Source organism: Trachemys scripta, chromosome 2 (genome assembly GCF_013100865.1).
Source record: "Trachemys scripta elegans isolate TJP31775 chromosome 2, CAS_Tse_1.0, whole genome shotgun sequence".
Classification (NCBI taxonomy): Eukaryota; Metazoa; Chordata; order Testudines; family Emydidae; genus Trachemys; species Trachemys scripta.
The window spans coordinates 62,949,974-62,969,183 of NC_048299.1; the positions used below are offsets into that span (position 1 = coordinate 62,949,974).

General features: G+C 37.8%; 1 protein-coding gene across 1 annotated transcript in view; it reads right to left on the reverse strand.

Annotated features, from left to right (window-relative positions):
* The window catches only part of ANKRD28 (ankyrin repeat domain 28), a 141,814-nt gene extending 123,706 nt beyond the window's left edge, over positions 1–18,108 (reverse strand). Inside the window, exons 1-2 of the mRNA XM_034760730.1 lie at positions 17,864–18,108; positions 16,605–16,688 (exon numbers count right to left, since the gene is read on the reverse strand). Of these exons, the coding sequence (XP_034616621.1) occupies positions 16,605–16,688; positions 17,864–17,980 (201 nt within the window). The 5' untranslated portion in view covers positions 17,981–18,108. The remainder of the gene's footprint in view (positions 1–16,604; positions 16,689–17,863) is intronic.
* Between the last annotated feature and the right edge of the window lie 1,102 nt (positions 18,109–19,210).

Consider the following 19,210-nt stretch of genomic DNA (forward strand, 5'->3'; position numbering starts at 1 on the left):
CCCTTGCTTAAGAATGTCATTTATAAAAGCAGTTTGACACTTAAACAAAAGCAAACCAACAACTCTGTTGTTCCACTCAGGATGTTCCATGCTCCAAATCTCCCTCCTCCCCTCAACTTGTGGGGCAGAAAGCTGTTAAAAGTCAATAGCTCTGCTAGTAGGAACCCCACTGTCCCACCAGGATATAACCATTCATGGCTGATACCCCTGCTTTCCAGGCACAATCTGCTCCTCCTACAAAATGCAAGTTCCAATCCACACTGAAAATTCCAATCATAAATGTTATTCATAAAGCAAAAAGTAATTCATACATTGACAGATATTCTCCAAACTGTCAAAAATATACTAGTATGCTCAAGTACCAAATCTTCCAAAAATATTTTTACTAAAAAATTAAAATTTTAATCCAATGTTTTCATGGCTCCTTAAACCTCTGGCTCAGGTCATGGATGAAGCAGCAGTCAATAATACAGCTAGGCTGAGAACCGTTAGTTTTGTAGATTATGACCAAAACCTGGATTTGGTACCACAAAGAAATTGGGAGCCTTTGGAGAGCACATAGAACCGGTGCCACGTGTTCTTGACAGCTCATTCTGGTAAGGAGCAGACCACCATGTTCTGCAGAAGCTGGAGCTTTTGCTTCCACCTTCAACCCTAGACATAGTGAACAACAGTAATCTAGCCTGGAGGTGATAAAAATATGTATCATTGTGGTTATATCCTTGTCAAAAAAGGACAGCTTCCTAGTAAGCTGAAGGAGGAATAAGAGGACAGATGCTTTCCATAGAAGGAAAGACCAGTACCCACCAATATCACATCCATATTACTTCGGTTGTTTCAGCATTCTTCATCCAGAAACTTCTCTTCTGTAGGCACTGCAACTTTTTAATATTTTCTATAAAGTTTATTGTAAAGGAAAGATACAGTGGGGTGCCAACAACAAAGTGCCTGGGGGCGCTTCAAAAAAAAAAAAAAAAATCAGCAGACAGGCTCTCAGAATTTACTGATATGAATACTGAGAACAGGACAGATCCCCACCAGACATATACATTGGGAAGAGAAGGAGTTGCCTGTAACCAGCCTTTGGGCCCTGTTAAAGAAAGAAGTGTTGTAATTCCACTAGGCCATGTAAGTGATTCAGCAGTGACTTGTGATCAACAATGTTGAAAGCTACAAAGACTGAATAGTTTGAGACTGAGGTCTGTGCTCTATCATAGCCACAAGGCCCATTGGTGCTACCAAGGCCACCCTCATGACAAGATCCAGTCCAAAAACCTGAGTGTGAGGAATTCAAGAAGATATCAGCACACATGAAAGATGTGGAGTTCATGCATCTCAAAGTTATTCCTGAGAGGAAATATTGTGTCCATTTTATAAATAAAGGAACATATAACTTAGTGACTTACCCAAAGTTAGAAAGAGTCGGTGGCAGAAGAGAAAAGAGAACCCAACTAATCAGCTGGTTTGGACTTTGGCCAAAAGAAAAGTTTTAAGAGGGGATACACTGAACATTAAGACTGGTGTAGCTTTTAAAATGGTACGAATTACTTTGGGCTTGTCTATACTAACACAGTGCAGCTACATTCCTGTAACACTTCAGTGTAGATTCTACTAATGCCAACAGAAGGGCTTCTCCCATCAGCATAAGTAGTCCACTTCCCCGAGAAACGTTGATGGAAGGTTGATGGAAGAATTCTTCCATTGACCTAGTGCTGGTCTACACCATAGATTAGGTTGGTATTGTTGTGTCAACTTTTCATACTCCTGAGCGGTGTAGCCATACTGAAGTTCCTAGTGTAGACCAGGCCTTAATAAGGATAAAGAGTCATTTTCCAAAACTGAGTAAAGCATAAGGCTGCTTTGTGGTACTCAAATCTCAAAAGGCAGAGGAAGTCTAGAAACCATAGTCTGTCCCATAATCTTAAACAAAATCTTAAAGAGGAAGATATTTACTGTACACTAGTTAAATTTTGAGGAAAATGTCACTAAAAAAGCTTGTGGAGTATTCTTTACTTCCCTTGTTATTATATTTGAGAGGTATGGAAAGAAATTTTGTCCTTTGTATCCCAGCTTCTTCTACTGCTTAATCCCACAAGGAAGTCAACCCTAAATTTATAATCAAGAAGTTTCAGAGGGAACAAAAAACACTACCTAAAGCAGAGCTTTCTATAATCAGCAAAGACAGAAGACACCATAAAGTTCACTAGGAACCTTGCTAGGTCATCAATGTAATTTACCTTGGCAACTCTTGGATATTATTATAAATTGGAGCTATACAAAATCCTAAAATAGAGCTGATAAACTCTTACGGTTAACTTTAATACATTGGAGATAATCTACTCAGCATATCTGTGCAAGTACAAATAACCTTTTTGCAATTAAAGAATTAAGAGAGTCAATAAGATGGCTACACAGTTCTGTATTTCAGTATCCTAAAAACTCCTCTGCCTGGAGACCGACAATAGATATCTAAATTTTAGTGAGGCAAAAAGACAACTTATTTCCAGAATCACATAAAGAAGGAAATAGGATATCTAATTATTCATTACAGAGGAGACACTTGAATAAGCAGCCCAAGCTATCCAATGAAAATAAGTAGGAAGTCCACAACTTTATTAAAAGAAGACTACTGTAATAACTATACTATTAACCCAATTTTTTCTTCAGAAGCCAGTAGGTATTCTTTGCAGTTTAAACTTGTTGTGGGTGCCTCGTTCTCCCTTGAATAACTAATAGGGCTCCTAAGCCCTCAAAGTTCATATAATCAGATTTCAGACCCACAGGACTGAACTGTGACAGGTTGGATCACAGAAACCCCCTTGGGAGCTGCCACCAGATGTGCAAAGACTACCCCTGTTTCTGCTTTCCCTGCCAGCTCAGGACTCCAGCACCCTGTCTTGCTGAGCCAGACACTCCCGTCTGGCTCCAGACACAGATCCAGGGTCTGAATCTCCTGTCCCAAAGCTGCAAGTTTACCTGAAAACAGCTCGCAGTAGCGTGCTTGTCTTTAGCACTCAGATGCCCAACTCCCAGTGGGGTCTAAACCCAGATAAATCCGTTTTACCCTGCATAAAGCTTATGCAGGGCAAACTCATAAATTGTTCGCCCTCTATAACACTGATAGAGAGATATGCACAGTTGTTTGCTCCCCCAGGTATTAATACATACTCTGAGTAAATTACTAAATAAAAAGTGATTTTATTAAATACAGACAGTAGGATTTAAGTGGTTCAAAGTAGTAACAGACAGAACAAAGTAAGTCACAAGCAAAATAAAATAAAATGCGCAAATCTATGCCTAATCAAACTGAATACAGATAATCTCACCCTCAGAGATGCTTCAGTAAGTTTTTTCTTAGACTGGACACCTTCCAGGCCTGGGCACAATTCTTTCCCCTGGTACAGCTCTTGTTGCAGCTCAGGTGGTAGCTAGGGGATTCTTCATGATGGCTCCCCTCCCTCTCTCTTCTCTTCCCCCCTTTATATATCTTTTGCATAAGGCGGGAACTCTTTGATCACATGTCACTGCAAGACTTCATTACTCACTTGCCAGCACACACACATATACAGGAAGACTCACAGGTAAATACAGCCATCTGCAGACAATGGGAGTCATCAAGATTCCAAAGCATCATTAATGGTCCACACTTTACACAATTACAATAGGCCCTCAGAGTTACATTTTATATTTCTAGTTTTAGATACAAGAGTGGTACATTTATACAAATCAGATGATCACACTCAGTAGATTATAAGCTTTGTAATGATACCTTACAAGAGACCTTTTGCATGAGGCATATCCCAGTTACTTACATTCACTTATTACCGTATTTTCTCTAAAACCAGCTCAGTTACATTATATTGACTTATTATCAAGTTTTTATAAAACCATATAGACTGCACAACGTCACAGTATTCTTTGCAGTTTAAACTTGTTGTGGGTGCCTCGTTCTCCCTTGAATAACTAATAGGGCTCCTAAGCCCTCAAAATTCATATAATCAGATTTCAGACCCACAGGACTGAATCCTCCTAGTTCCTATGTTGCATATTGCTCACTCTCTTACTGGATCAAACTAGGAGTCCATTACTGTTCAGTATCCTATCTCCAGTAGAAGTCAATACCAGATGCTTCAGAAGAAAAAGGTAAGAAACTGTGCCATGGGAAATTATACAATAGCCTGCCTCTATGGAAAGCTTCTTCCTAACCCCCCTCAGTTAGAAGTTATCTTATCTCATGAAACATGAAAATTGACATCTTCCAAAAACATATTTTCCTCTTTATTTTAATCTTACCAATGTAACTCTGGATATTCTCATAACCCTGTGAAGTATTCAAACTCTTCTTTAAATCCTGCTAAAGCGTAATAATATTTTGAGGTAATGAGTTTCATAGCCTAATTTTGTTTTGTTTTAAAAAGTATTTACACATGCTATCCACCTATCCCCCCATGCCACAGGAGGTGGCAGCCAGGACTGGGGCTGCCAAGCTTGTGTGTCTACCAGTGGCTGGTGATGCGAGGGGTGTACAGTTCTGGGTCCCTGTCCTCATCATCATCACTGGAGAGAGGTGGCGCTGAGGCCCCTGGGTTGATGATCAAGCTCGGTCCGGGCCTCGCTGGGGTACCGTCGGTACCGAATAGGGGGGTCCCTGGCATAGAAGAAATTGCCAGGGCTGCCTGTCTAGTGAAAAGTTGCAGGACCGGAAGCTCGGAACCGGAGATGGCAGCGCAATCTGAGAGGAGAGGGTCAGAACTGTCAACGCCAAGGTCTTGCTGAGCTGCGTATGTGTAGCAAGTGGTGCCATTACCGTGATCGGTGCCAAGATGTTCTTTGGCACGGTTGGTGCCGAGCTAGAGAGCTTGGCTTTAGATCACGATGACTGAGACTGGTGTTCGGTCGCCTTTTTAGGGACAGGGTCCTTGGAAGCAGTCTTGGTAGTGGAGCCCTGGATTGAAGCTGCTGCTGGAAACCGTTGGTCAGGAGGCAACCTGGACTCTGGGTCGGAGGCGGGCCTGAGGGATTTCTCCATCATGAGTAATTTAAGTTGGAGGTCCCTGGCCTTTAGTGTCCTGGCAGTCAGATTTTTACAATGAGGACACTTTTGAGGAATATGGATCTCTCCGAGACAGCGGATGCACTGAGTGTGGCTGTCTGAAACAGTTATCGATAGCCAGCAGGTCAGGCAGTGTTTAAATCCCGGGGAACCAGGCATGCCTGAGGAAGGTCCAGCTCTGGAGAAGAACAGGGTAGCCCATTTATAAGCAGTCGTTGGCGGAGGGGGAAAAACTACCCTAAACATTTTTTGTTTTTGTTTTTTAATATGGAAGAAATTAAAAGTAATGTTAACTGAAGTTAACTAGAATAGAGGGGGATACAAGAAAAGGAAGGAATATGAACTATCTATAGAGTTGAAGGGGCGCTGCTGCTGTCACTCCAACTCAAGTCCAGGGCAGTAGAGAAGGAACTGGAGGTCAGTTGGCTGCACATGCTAGTTAGCCACTCGGAACAGCACGAGATGGCTGCCATGCGTGTGCAGCCAACCGGGGCACTGCTACTACAAATCTCTGATTACAAGCACAGGGCACCAAGACACCTAAAATGGAGCACCCACAGGGACACTCCTTGAAGAACATTATTTTCCTGGTAAAACAGGTGTATCAATATTGTATGTAACATGTTCCAGAATTAGAAGGGCAGATCCAACCCACTTTTTCAGAGACAAAGACACACTAGCACCCCAGACAGGTGTTAAAGAGCGACCACCGGCATAGGTGGCCATTCTTCAGCAACGGGAAGATGTAAACAAGAAGTTTACATTGCATCACAGGAACATTTCAAACCTCACATCCACAATGGACTACATATCACCATGACTCAACAAAGACGTTTCTAGCATAAGAAACTGAGTTACAAAAGGGGGAGGAAAACACTTGACTTCAACCTCTCCGCTCATGACATCAACAACTCTCAAAAGAACTGAAGTAAGGGGGAGTGATCCCAGGCTGAACAGAGACCCAGTCTTTGAAATTTACAGCAGCATATGGGGAGACAAAACCCTTTTAAGGATACTTCGCTTGTTAAGTTAAGAGTAATATGCAAGCTAATACCTATTGCTTTTGTAACCAATCTTGACTTTTATGCATTATCACTTGTAATCAATTAAAATCTTAGGAGGTTAATAAACTTGTTTTATCTTAACCAGTGTGTGTTTGGATTAAAGTGTCTAGTAAACTCCATAGGGGATAATAAGGTTGGTGCATTATCATTTTCCTTTGATGAAATGACATACTTTCTATGACCTTGCATTGTTCAGTAGCATGCTGGACATACAAGAGACACACATTTCTGAGGGAATATATAGGACTAGGAATTTGTAGGGTCTCTCATGAGTGATCATCAGAGTGTTCATGTATTTAGCTGGGAGTGAATCTGCATGCTGAAGGCTGCATTAGCAGGTCAGGATTGGCTGTTCTGGCAGTAAAGCCATGTAAAAAGCACCCCAGGCTAGAGTGTTAAGGGGACACTACGTTCAACAGTTCAGTTTGTACCTCGGGGGATTTCACATTGTGGACCAAAGTCTTTTTCCTTTCCTCTCCTAGAAAGGCTTCAAAGCATAGTTTGTGTTATGAGGGGTGGGAACAATTTAGTATCACTGACATCAAAAATCCCCACCACATACACATATACCCCTACCTAGCCAAGACTGGGTTTTGTTTTAAAAAACATATTTTAAAAGTCATATTTTACCTCAGAGTACTCTTCTTTAGCAGGATTCCATCAATTCATGGATCCAGACAGGGGCCGAACACTCTCAAATTAATGTGAGTTATTGTTACTGTACACTTCAAGGTTCACTTTAGAACACTGTCTAGCTGTACGAGGTATATGATCTGACATAGGGCATTTCCTGGGAAGGGAGAGGGGAGCCCATGGAAGGTCTTCGGTAGACAGAGTCAGGGTGACCGTCGCCCAGGAGGAGTTTGGGGAAAGCAAGTACCTGCCATGCTGCCTACAAAGCACTGCCACCTGATAAAGTCTAAGAAAGTGGTGAGCTAAGATGGTTTACTATGCATAAAGGTTCAATTTATTATCTCATTTTTCCATCCACATATTTTCCTTTTGTCTATGTCCTCCCTTTATGGTACCTTTCATTATACAAGAATATGAACTCTTTGGAATGGGGATTGTTTTATTTACGTTTGTATAGCACCTGACACAAGTATTCTTAACTGTGGTTTCTAGGTGCTGCAGCATTACAAATAGTAATTAGCAATATTAATACTACCAGACTGGACAGGAAGAGAGAAAAAAAGAACGAAAGGAGGCAGCAAGGATGGGGTAGCACCCATCCATAGTTATTCTCACATTCTGAGTAAGAGCAGTTCTCTTCCCCCATTTCCTTTCTTGATGCCTCCTGCCAAGAAAATCCTGACCCTACCCACCCTAATCAGCCACAGGCAGACTCCTCGAACTCTACATTCTTGGAAATTTCTCCTGACTCTCCTTCACCATGGCATTTGTAAAACTAGGCAGCCCTTGAAGTCTTCTATCCATTCTAGTGTCAACAGCGAACCCCTGCCTGGAATCAGGAAGTGTTGGAAGACTACAAAAGAGAATGATCAATTTTAAATTTGCATTTAAATAAAACAGCTTGAGGTTTCAGTAACAATAACTCACATTAATTTGAGAGATGTTACGCATGAAAGCCAAACTTGAAAAAGTTATGTTTTTGTTGCAATTTTGGAGAATGTAATTACTGATATTTCCTTCTAACACACACACATACACCCACCTCTGGCAGACAGCCATTAAAAAAAAACAACAACAAAAACAAAAACAAACAAACAAACAAAAAGTCACTTCCTTTCTCCAAATAAAATCATTTATGAGATATCTGTACATGCCTGAACAGTACCTCTAGGAGGGTGAATAGCAAGTTTATTAAATTCAAACCAACAGCCATAAGTGGATTAAGTACTGTTCATGCAAAAAGATTCATCAGTGTTTGTGTGACCATTTTATACACTTGACATTATTTCCACAGCACATTTCATGCCAGCCAACTTCAGGCGCACCTGGAAAAATGTAATTTGCCTTATCTACAGTATATTTTTCATGACATGTTATTCCAATTTACATTTATTCACAAATATTGGATTATTTTGGTTTAAATGTTGTACTAGATATATTCAAAAATTTAATACTGCATTAGCCCTTCTCTACATAAAGGAATTTTTCCTAATAACCATTAAGTTCATTTGTTTACAAGATTGCAGCACAGACCCCTCACACCTATTGCTGCAGAGACATCTGGCTACAGTTTTGCCTACTATTTCTATTCCGTGATTTGAATTAATGCAAGTAAAAACTCCTGCTCCCCCAGTATGCTTTGTTGCAAGCGAACCTTCTATGCTTCCATTCATACTTAATAGTCCATTGTACTGTAGGTTACATTTGGTGTAATATGTAATGGATGCATTGGAACAGCAACATGAAATTCCAATTAAATTCTTTTATATATAACAAGCACAGAGCTCTTTAAAAAGCCTGATCTGAGACTTTAATTAGTGCCCTTTGTTACAATACGTTTGATCGCCCGCACTTAATTTTCCATGATATTTCTTAGAAAACCCACGCACACAAAAGGTTACTACAGTACTCAATCCAACAAAGGATGCAACTGTCTTACTACAACTGGTACCAATCACTGAATGATTTAAAAACATAGATCAAGATTAACTCTCCTTAAGCAGAAAATATCCCAGTATTTTCAACCATGCAAATAAATACAAAGTCCTTTCCCAAGCACAGTATCTGCTGCAAATCCACTCTTTTTCCAAACTTGGAAAAGATAAATGGACTCTCAATTATGTAAACATCTTTATACAAAATTTCTATGAATGAAGCAGTTTTACTAAATAACTTTTTGGCAGGTTAGCAAAAGAGTTATCCGTTAAGTTGACCATTTTTCCCAAATAAAAACTAATCAAAAATAGTTTGAAAAATAATACCAACTGCATTTAATAAACACTATTAACATTTTATGGAAAAGGTGGTACAGCACTTAAAATCTGTTTGGAGTTCTAAACATTTTTGTGCCGAAGTGAGCATATTCACAGTCAGGTAAATATTTGTATGTTTACATATAAACATTATAGGTAAATTACATAAAGATCACTTATTCCAAAACTTGAATGTTTTTTGCAAATACTGTTGATTTTTTAGAATCAGAATACTATTCACTTGTGGTTTTTTGGTTTTCGGGTTTTGTTTCTTACTTTTTTTGGTTTTTCAAACATTTAAAAAGTGGGCTATTCCAAAACAAAATTGGGCCAAAGTTTTGCTTTTATGTTATTAGCTTATTTACATTTATAATGATTACAATGTATTTATGCATTACAAAAAATCATCTGCCATTGAAACAGAATACATACAGGTCAATGGCTCAAAGTACAGGCTATTTTGCTCTTTAAAAAGAAATTACCTCAGTTTTATTCAGTGATTATAACCACTTTAAGAAAGAGAGATTAGAGTATGTACTCAACAGGACAGAATTTACAGGTTTTTCAGGTATTCTTTAGGATCACTTTGTGGCGGAGGGCATGGCCAACCTTACGAGTGGGCGACACCCCAGTGCACTGTGATAAGGGGTCACAAATCGAGTGCTGGGCCTGGAGCTGGGGATGGACTGGACTGGATACCGAGCTGTAGCTACGAGTCCTGGCCAGGTTGGGGAGGGATGAGACTTCCTCTTCCGCTTCACAGGCCACCCCTGGGGCCAGGTCAGACTCACCTCCAGGAACCTCCGCCAGCAAAACTCTGAAGGCAGCACCGTCACCAACAGCAGCACAGAAGTAAGGCTGGCAATACAGCAACCCCCTACAATAGCCTTGCGACTCCCCCACTACCTCCATTTGGGTCGGGACCCCCACAGTTACACCACCATGAAATTTCAGATTTAAATATCTGAAACTGTGAAATTTAAGATTTTTAAAATCCTGTGACCGTGAAATTTACCAAAATGGACTGGAAATTTGGTAGTGCCCTAAACAAACAAGTTATTCTTGCTAGTATAGGCAGAGAGAAGACTTGTTATACCCATGGCTGTGTCTACCAAAAAGTCTACCCATCACTGACAAAAGGTACAGCTGAACTGGTGCTGAAATGGTTTGACTGCAACTGTAGACAACCAGAACAAGATCATGTTTAGTTCCCTTTCAGAAAACGTGGCTGAACCCTACATAAGCTATCTACAAAAATTTCTCACTGTTGCTAGCACCAGTTCAGCTCCATCAGTGTTAGCAATGTAGCGCACCCTAGTGTAGACTGGCTGTCGTGTGCAAATACCATTTTAAATTAATTTAATGTTAATTAAAACTGCTCTGACTGATCTAATCCATTTAAGACAGCAGCTGGTAAGCTCTCACAATAGTGCTTTTGTAAACTACAAAAAACTATTCATAGCTTACAATGAGTAACTCGAAACCCAAATATTTCACTCAGCAACTAATATGCAAATTCAGTTAAATTTTTTGTATTAAGCTATAATAAAATTATGTTTTATTGAAAAAAGAAAAACCTATGTGCACAGAACCATGCAGAACATCATGTGATTTATAGCCATTTGATATAAACAATTAGTTACAAAGCAAAAAAGGCTACTGAACATAAAATGATCAATTCTTAAAACCCTTTTCCTTGCATGCCATGCTACACAATATTAAAAGTGAAAAATTAAGTTTACATTAAGGATATAGTACTACACAATTTGTTAGACCTAAAGTCTAAGATTGCACCCCCACCACATGTTAGCGTAGCAGACATGCATTGAATTATCCAGCAACTGACTATCAAGTCATTCAATAATTGCCAATATATTACAATAATTCTAAAAATGCGTCTCAAAGCAAAAATATTCAACATGCATATTTATCTGTGTGTTCAGAGTTCTCAAGTATACCAAAATGTTCTGCTTTTCTGGCTTGCCTGTTCTACTGTACGGGCAAGTACGAGTAACATTCTGCAAGAAGGGGAGACACTCCCTAACCAAATCTCATATCCTAGGGTTAGTGCACTGAGATGGCAATCCGGTGACCATGAGTTCAACTCATTTCTATTGCTGTTTCATCTATTTTAGGTTATATACTGCCACCCAGTATCATAGTATCTGAGCACTTTTTTTAACTGCTCTTTATTTCTGTCTTAGGTATTTATACAACCCCCATTACTGTAATGTTTGAGCATCTCATAACCTTTAATTTATTTATCCGCACAACCCCTGTGAGGTTACTAAAGTCATTTTACGGATGGGGAAGTATGACGCAGAGAGGCTAAGTGATTTTTCCCCAAGGTCACAAGCAGAGATGGAACAAGGATTTGAACCCAAGTCAACCAAGTCCTAGGCCAGTGCCCTAACTACTGACCAACCCTTCGCTCCTTTAAAAAAGGGCACTGAAATGCACAGAAATATATTTAGCAAGACAATACACTACCCTAGAAGGCAGTCCAGTATCACCCATTTTATAAGTAAGCCAACAGAGAGATTTCACAAATCCACATTAGGCAGAGCTGGGAAGAGAATCCACGTCTCTAATACAGCAGTATTATCTTGTCTACACCCACAACTCTTGCCACTAATACATCACACTCATTCCCAAATCCAAAAACAAAATACATGATTTGGTATCACCAACATCTTACTGCTGTCTAGCAAATAACTAATCTGCTGGTAAAGCACATGCCAATTCATCCAATAGTGTGTGTTCCATATAGAGAAAAATAGTTACTCCTTTACTCAAATGGGAGAGGTCTTATAGTCCAGAGTTCAAATCCTACTGGCAACCCATGTCCTTATGGTGACACATGAAGGTATTTATTTTTCTAGTTTTATTTAAACTGGTTTAATTCACACAATGAGAAAACATCTTTAGAAAAAGGGTTTTATAGTTTAAAACCACCATAAGCTGTCAAAGACACAATGTACAACAATACACCGGTGTGCCACATTTCAGTAATTTGTCATACATATTAATTGTGTCACACACAGGTAGGTTTGAACATTGGTATATGCATGTCAGCACAGGAATACCACTCTTGCAAAGAGTAGGAGTTTTGCAGAAGTGGAGCTATTTTGGATTTAATGGCTGCCTAAACAAGTAAATGGCATATTAAGACTGTAGACATGTTCTGGAAGAGATTAGACGTTTATCCTTGGGCTGAGACCAAGTATGAAAGGTTCAGCCCTCCTAAGAGAGCAAGTGTAATCAGGATTTTAATGGCAACTCTGGATGTAACCATAACTGTAGCAGCATTTGTTACCAGGAACACCAATTAGATTGTGCATAATGAGAATATGAAAAATTCTACTGAGTTCAACAACAATCTGCATTCTCAAATTGCATTGTTTGAAACAATGCACTCTCCAAACCTCCACTGAAAACCTTTATTGACCTTTTTGCAAGTCACAGACCAGTTTGAGAAATTATAGTTGCTCTTTCACGGCTATGTTACAATTCTAGTGCTGACCATAATACAAAATTTGCTAGTCTAAACTGATATTAAGACTCAAGATAAGGCATCCAATATCAGTTCATAACAGCCTTTTTCCGGAACATAACTAAAATTTGCTATCTTGTTGTCTCTCTGTTATGCACAGCAGCTCATAATATGAAAGACCATCTCTAACCTGAGAATTCTTCTTGTATGGCACCTTGACACTAGAGGATAAACTAAGAAAGAGTGACAGCTTACAATAGAGTATTTATTTTGTTGTCAAAAGGCATTTGGTGCTATCTTTGGACATTTTGTTATATGTAATAGGTTTTACACATTAGGGAATCAATTTTAAGTTTATTTCATACCCTATAACCAAATTTCCCTATCTAGTAACATGAACGCTAAACATTAAATTTTGACAGTTAAAAAATTGTGTGTTTTCCAGTCAGACTGGCCCTAAAAAGGATTCACTCAATCTAAGGATTGTCTTTTATTATAACGAGGAATCCGGTGGCACCTTAAAGACTAACAGATTTATTTGGGCATAAGCTTTTGTGGGTAAAAAACCCCACTTCATCTTCATCCACTAAATCTGTTAATCTTTAAGGTGCCACCGGACTCCACGTTGTTTTTGTGGATACAGACTAACACGGCTACCCCTCTGATACTTGTATTTTATTGTTTGTCAAATGCACAATGGGGCCCAGCCTGGTCATGATCTTTAGGCATTTAATACTGATATTGTGGTAACAATCACCACTTAGTTTTAAGAAGTCAAACATTATACAACATAGATATATCTCACTTTGCGTCAATAAAATAAACAGATGCCACAAAACTACAAAAACATTGTCAGACTATTCGAATATGAAATATTTTATATAAACATCCACAATGATCTTAAAAGATACATGAAACTGAGTGATCAGAGAAAAAATGTCACCCAAGACACAACATCAAGCATGCTCATGTAACATCCTTCTTGACTTTGTCAGATGGCTCCATACGAGATGAAAAGTTAATTTGATAAATTCAGCTCAGAGACAGAACTACAACCCACAGAAAAATAAGATGATAAATAACCCACCACCCACAAAAGGATACTATCCTCCAACTATAAGAATACTGACTGCACAATAACAGTTGCTCAGAAAAGCAGCAAGAGGCATTATGGACCATGAATAAAGAATTCCTTAGACCACTGCTGAAGTTTCTGGATGGTGACATGGAGAAACATACACACATTGTTTGTCATTGTTTCCCAATATAATTCTCAACAGTTAAATAGTCTAATGCAACTCTTACCTTTATTGTCAAATCATGAAAACTGCATTTTCTCCACCTTTTCCTTCCCACTGCCAATGATGGCATATAATTAAGATGGAAATTTAGATTGTGAGGGGATGGTTGGGACACTAAGGATCCTAGCCATCTCATAAATAGCCTGTGTCAGCCAGGTAAAAATAAAAAACAAAAGTCCAAGAACTAAACTATCCACCAAACAGGCTTCCTCAGTTCACTCAAAAAAAAAAAAAAAAGGGGGGGGGGAGGATGTGTGTTTGTAAGCAACTGGAAAACAGGCTCTGATAAGGGCTGCACATGAACATACTGTTAAGAAAACTGTACTTCCCACCTCCCCAACGGTAGCAGGGCCAGCACTGAAGGAGGAGGCACTGAGGGTGATAAGTACCTGTCTACATTAGAGAGGGTGACTGGGAAGCTGCTCTGGGGAGAAGAGCATGTCTGCCAAAGCCTATGTTTCTAAGCACATCTTTGCATATGAATAGGCAAAGACATGATATGCCTAAGACATGTTTCCCTCCAAGATTGTTTTTGAGGCAATAAAGCATTAAAATCTAAGGATTTAAACACGAGTTATGAGTATTTTGTTTTTTCCTGTTTTTTTCCCAACATAACTGCTTATCAGTCAAAAGTATCTCTCTTCCAATAAATTCTTTAACAATTATATGACCCCCTACCTAATTGGATTGTGCATCTGTTTATCCATGTTTGTGAACTGATTCCATTTGACTGACAAGAGGTTGTGCTGGAAAGACATTGCACACATGCTGAAAACTAATAGACGCTTTTGCTTCAAGTAAAAGAAATGGAAAATAATTTAATTAAAAAGCCAACTTCTACTAATAAAACTTGTTTACAAGAACCAAATTTATAAAAATTAAGTTTTATTTATGTACTGAAAAGCATGAGTAAAGTGACTAACTTATTAAATACTAATCAGGTTTTTAAAATAATAAAGAATGTACAAGATGTGGTCAAAGTGCACATATGAAAAGAATCAACTTTTTAAAAATGTTATAAGCATATTAAGTTATATATCACATCACATGAACTAAGCTTCCTTCTGAAACATATGAACTACTTTGGTATCCATACAAAAGCATCCTCTTTTAAAACTATCAGGTGCAACTTCTATAAAAGTGAGCATCACAGAAGAGTCTGAAATGATATCAGAGAGCTGAAGTACTGCAACAGGAAGGCTTACAAAGGTATCAATCACAGTGTGCAAAGTAAAAAACAAAAACAAAAGTGGAGAAACAACTGATCTCTCTCACCCAAAGTCAATTTTTTTTGCAACTTCTTATAGGAAATTTAATCTTGTAAAACAACACTTTCGGACCGACAAGTCACACAGTATTTATTCACACAAGACACAATCTAAGGTCCATGAAGCCAATGGAAATACTCACATACTTTAATGAGCACTGGATCGGCCCCATAATCTCATTCAAAATGCTTTCAAATGTCTAAATATATATTTTTGAATAAGCTTTTGTTTTAGACTCTATATATTCCCAATTTTGTAATTATAAACAGTAATTTTTGGTGTTTCACTGGATAGCATCCAACTATGTTGGATCTAGTGGTCAGTATTAACGCTTTAGGACAACTAATCCCTTTAGGACAACTAATCCCTTTAGGACCAATTTGGGAAGTTACAAATGGGAGGAAAGAAATTGCTGCATGAAGACCTTACATGTGCAAATTGTAAGTGTTTTTTAAAAGCAAAGTAACAGTAGTCGATTATTAAGGCTCATCTTCTAATGGGACACTATCAAGTTAAAAATTGTATGTTACATGAAATTCCTTACTGATGTCTTGCACCTTAAATTATTAATAGTTGAAGATGTACTTTACCTTTCACCAGTTATGTGGTTTAACTTTTGTATTTCACTCAAATAATGAAACTGGACAGGTCAACTTCATTTCAATATGACAAACAAAAAATCTGTTTGGGTTTGCAACACTGCAGGGTAATAAAACAAAAGAACAAGGGCTTCCAATTTTAAATGAATGCATAAACATATTTGGAATGGGTTACCTAGGGAGGTGGTGGAATCTCCTTCCTTAGAGGTTTTTAAGGTCGGGTTTGACAAAGCCCTGGCTGGGATAATTTAGTTGGATCCTGCTTTGAACAGGGGGTTGGACTAGATGACCTCCTGAGGTCCCTTCCAACCCTGATATTCTATGATTCTATGATTTGTTTTTAGGATTTGTATTTTAAAATCCTTCCAAGATCATGTTTTCTGCCTAAATAAAGTTGTCTGTACATTTTCTCAATTATTTACTGTACTTATATGTTGACTTTTGTGCATCCTTTGATTAAAAATGAATAATAGACAGACTCCACAAAACATCACAGACCTAAAATATTCCTATTTTCTAGTCAACTTTAATGCTTTAATGTAAACAAGCTTTATGGTTATTTTTGTGCAGTGAAACTGGAAATTGGAAGTCTAAAAGTTCACAGAGTAAGAAATAGAATTATTTTTTCTTTAAATAAATTTAGTACAAAAATCCAGACAAAGTGAATTTCATTTCCTTCTCTCCCACAGGACCATTTTTACATTTAAACCCTTCATACTGCAGTGCTTCCAAAGCCAAAGCTATTAAATTCAAGGTGAAATTTGTCTAAATAAGGAGATTAGGATCATGATCTATGTAGTTATGTTTTATGTAACAGTCAAAACATTCATAAATATCTGCAAATAAGCACTATTTTGAAGTGATAAGAACATTAAAGAGTTGGAGCTGTACCAAAATGAAATTAATTTAGTCTCAAAACTAAAGGGCATGTTTCTCTTTACCTGAAAGTTAACATCTTCTTTCTTAAATATTAATGCTCGAACTTCATCAGGGTCCCCATTAAATATAGCTTGAACCAGCGGTGGCTGAAACAAAAGAAAGTAGTAGTTTAAAAACAAAACATACATTCCATGCATTACTCCTACATGTATTTTTTTTATGACAACATAATGGTCATATACCAAATCAAGATTAAGGAAGGTGTTCCAGATAGCAAAATGAAAAAAAAAAAAAAAACTATTTTAATATTGCAAAACTTGGCTTGAAGGAAGTCAATTAACTGCCTTTCCCTCCCTCCCCACACCCGCAATATACTTTACAAACTTGTACACAAACTAATGAACCACTGGATAAAAAAAAAAAGTTTTCTAGATTTTTCTAGGTTTTTAACTAATGGTTAAAAAAAAAAGACTTCTAAAATAAATTCCTGTGGCAAAGTAAGATCAGGTAGTCTAGGATACATTATATACTATTCAAAATATATGTAAAACTCATTTTACATTAGTAAATTAGTAAAATTAAAAAGTTCTCATGTGTTTGAAGAAGAATAAGGAAGCAGAGTATATTTGAATGATATGGAAACAAATGCACACATACACACAGGCATTACTAAATATAACTAGATTTCCTAATCATCACAAACTTCTGTGATATGATATCATGATCTAAGTAAAGCAGCAAATTACGTGACAAAGTAAAATAATTTTTGTTTTCAAGAAAGCAAATTTTCTTCAGTGCTTCTGGTAAGTGATAACATGAATGCACAGCTACATTACATCTATAATCTGACTTTGATAACTTTTTATTTTAGTGTGCAACTGATATTGCTTGAGATACCCTGGATACTACACCAATTCTCAAAATACACACAGCTTATTATCACATTATAGAGGTTACATCAGTTTCTAAAGTGGTACTGAACAGATAAACCAATAACAAGTAGCAGAGAAAATATTTACTGCAAATGTCATTTTGTCAAGCTTGCTGGAAAAACTGTACTATCATAAAACTAGCTACAAAGTTGAGATTTGTTAACTCTGCTTCAAAAATATTGTTACACACAAAAAAGGGAGCCCTTATAAGTTTTAATTCCATCAGTAAGTTTTAAATATCATGGTGCTTTACAAAGGTGGTTTTGACTTCACTAAAGAACTATTCATTCAACATATAAAGTAACCCAGGTGCTACTTTGCTTAGTCATGTAAATCCTATGATAAGCATCACTAGACCTTTGCAGACTATTACAGAGGACATATCTTACCAACACATTTCCAGAAGTTGAAGGACGTACAGATGTGATTTCCTGAGGTAGTTTGGAAAAAAATGTGGGAGAATCATCTTCAACCTCCTCCAAAACAACAATACACACTCGACTCATTCGATCCGTTTGAAAAAAAAAAACTGTATTCAGAACACCACAGTAGTAACCACAGCTGGGACAGCACAGAAAGTACTTTTACCTCCCAAGTGTACACTCACAAACATAACTGGTTTAACACTATTGCTGGTGTTTTAAAATTTAAAAAAGGACTTTTTTCCCCACTATATTTCATTTAACACCCTGAGATGTTCAAACAATGCTATTTTTCAAAAAAATATATATATTTTTTTAAAAACAAGGTTTCATCCTCCTGTACTACAACAGTGAATTTGTGAAAAATGTACTAAAACTATTCTCAGCTCTAACTAGGTTACGGTAGAAATTTCAATATCGTAAATATCTATAGTATGTCCTTTTACCAGAAAATCTGCCTTTGTTAATATTGCTACTTCTACAGAATAACTTTATCCACACAGTGAAATCATTGTTGTAGGTTGCATGACACCATTCTGTATAGAATGAAACAATGAACAATTGCTCTGACAGAGATGATCACAGCTATAGCCAGTCTTGCAAGGTCAGTCTCCAATTTACAGTGCTAGGCTTTCCGATGACTGAAAATAAACACCACTGTCCTAAATATTTCAGGAGCTTATTCTCCAATTTTGGAACTTCATTTGTCTTAATGTCAGGAATACTTCACACAATCTATTTTTCAGCAATGATTCACAACATGATATTCCAAGGTTGACAATTCTTCCCTATGTAATAAAAATCTCCGCAATGTACAGCAGAACTGCAGTATATTTACATGCAATGAGTCAGACCACAAGGGACAATGGGACTCCTGGAATAATAATATTGCCTGTTTAATCCAGATTTCCCAAATGATAGAAACGTAGATAGCTTTACTCCATCAGTGATACAAGCAATGCAGAGCATTCATTTTTCCTCCATCAGGCAGTTGCTGTGCTGCTCCAACAGGCAACTCACTATGCAGAAATGCTGTTAAGGAAGAATGCTTCCGCAAAACAAGCAAGCTACTAAGGCACGAAGAGCTCGAATTACTGCCTTAGACTTTTCCTGCAACAGCAGTTCATCACTCAAGTGTTTCTTTTGATCACCATGTGAATACAGCTTCCGTTGTAGTCTTCATTCAGACTGTGGAAAAAAATGAGACTCTGTGCATCTTCTTTGAGCCAACTTCTTTATGCAAACGTCTGTCTCTGTGCCAACCTGATTTTCCTCCAGGGTTAAATACTATATATCAATTTTCTGTCGCTGATT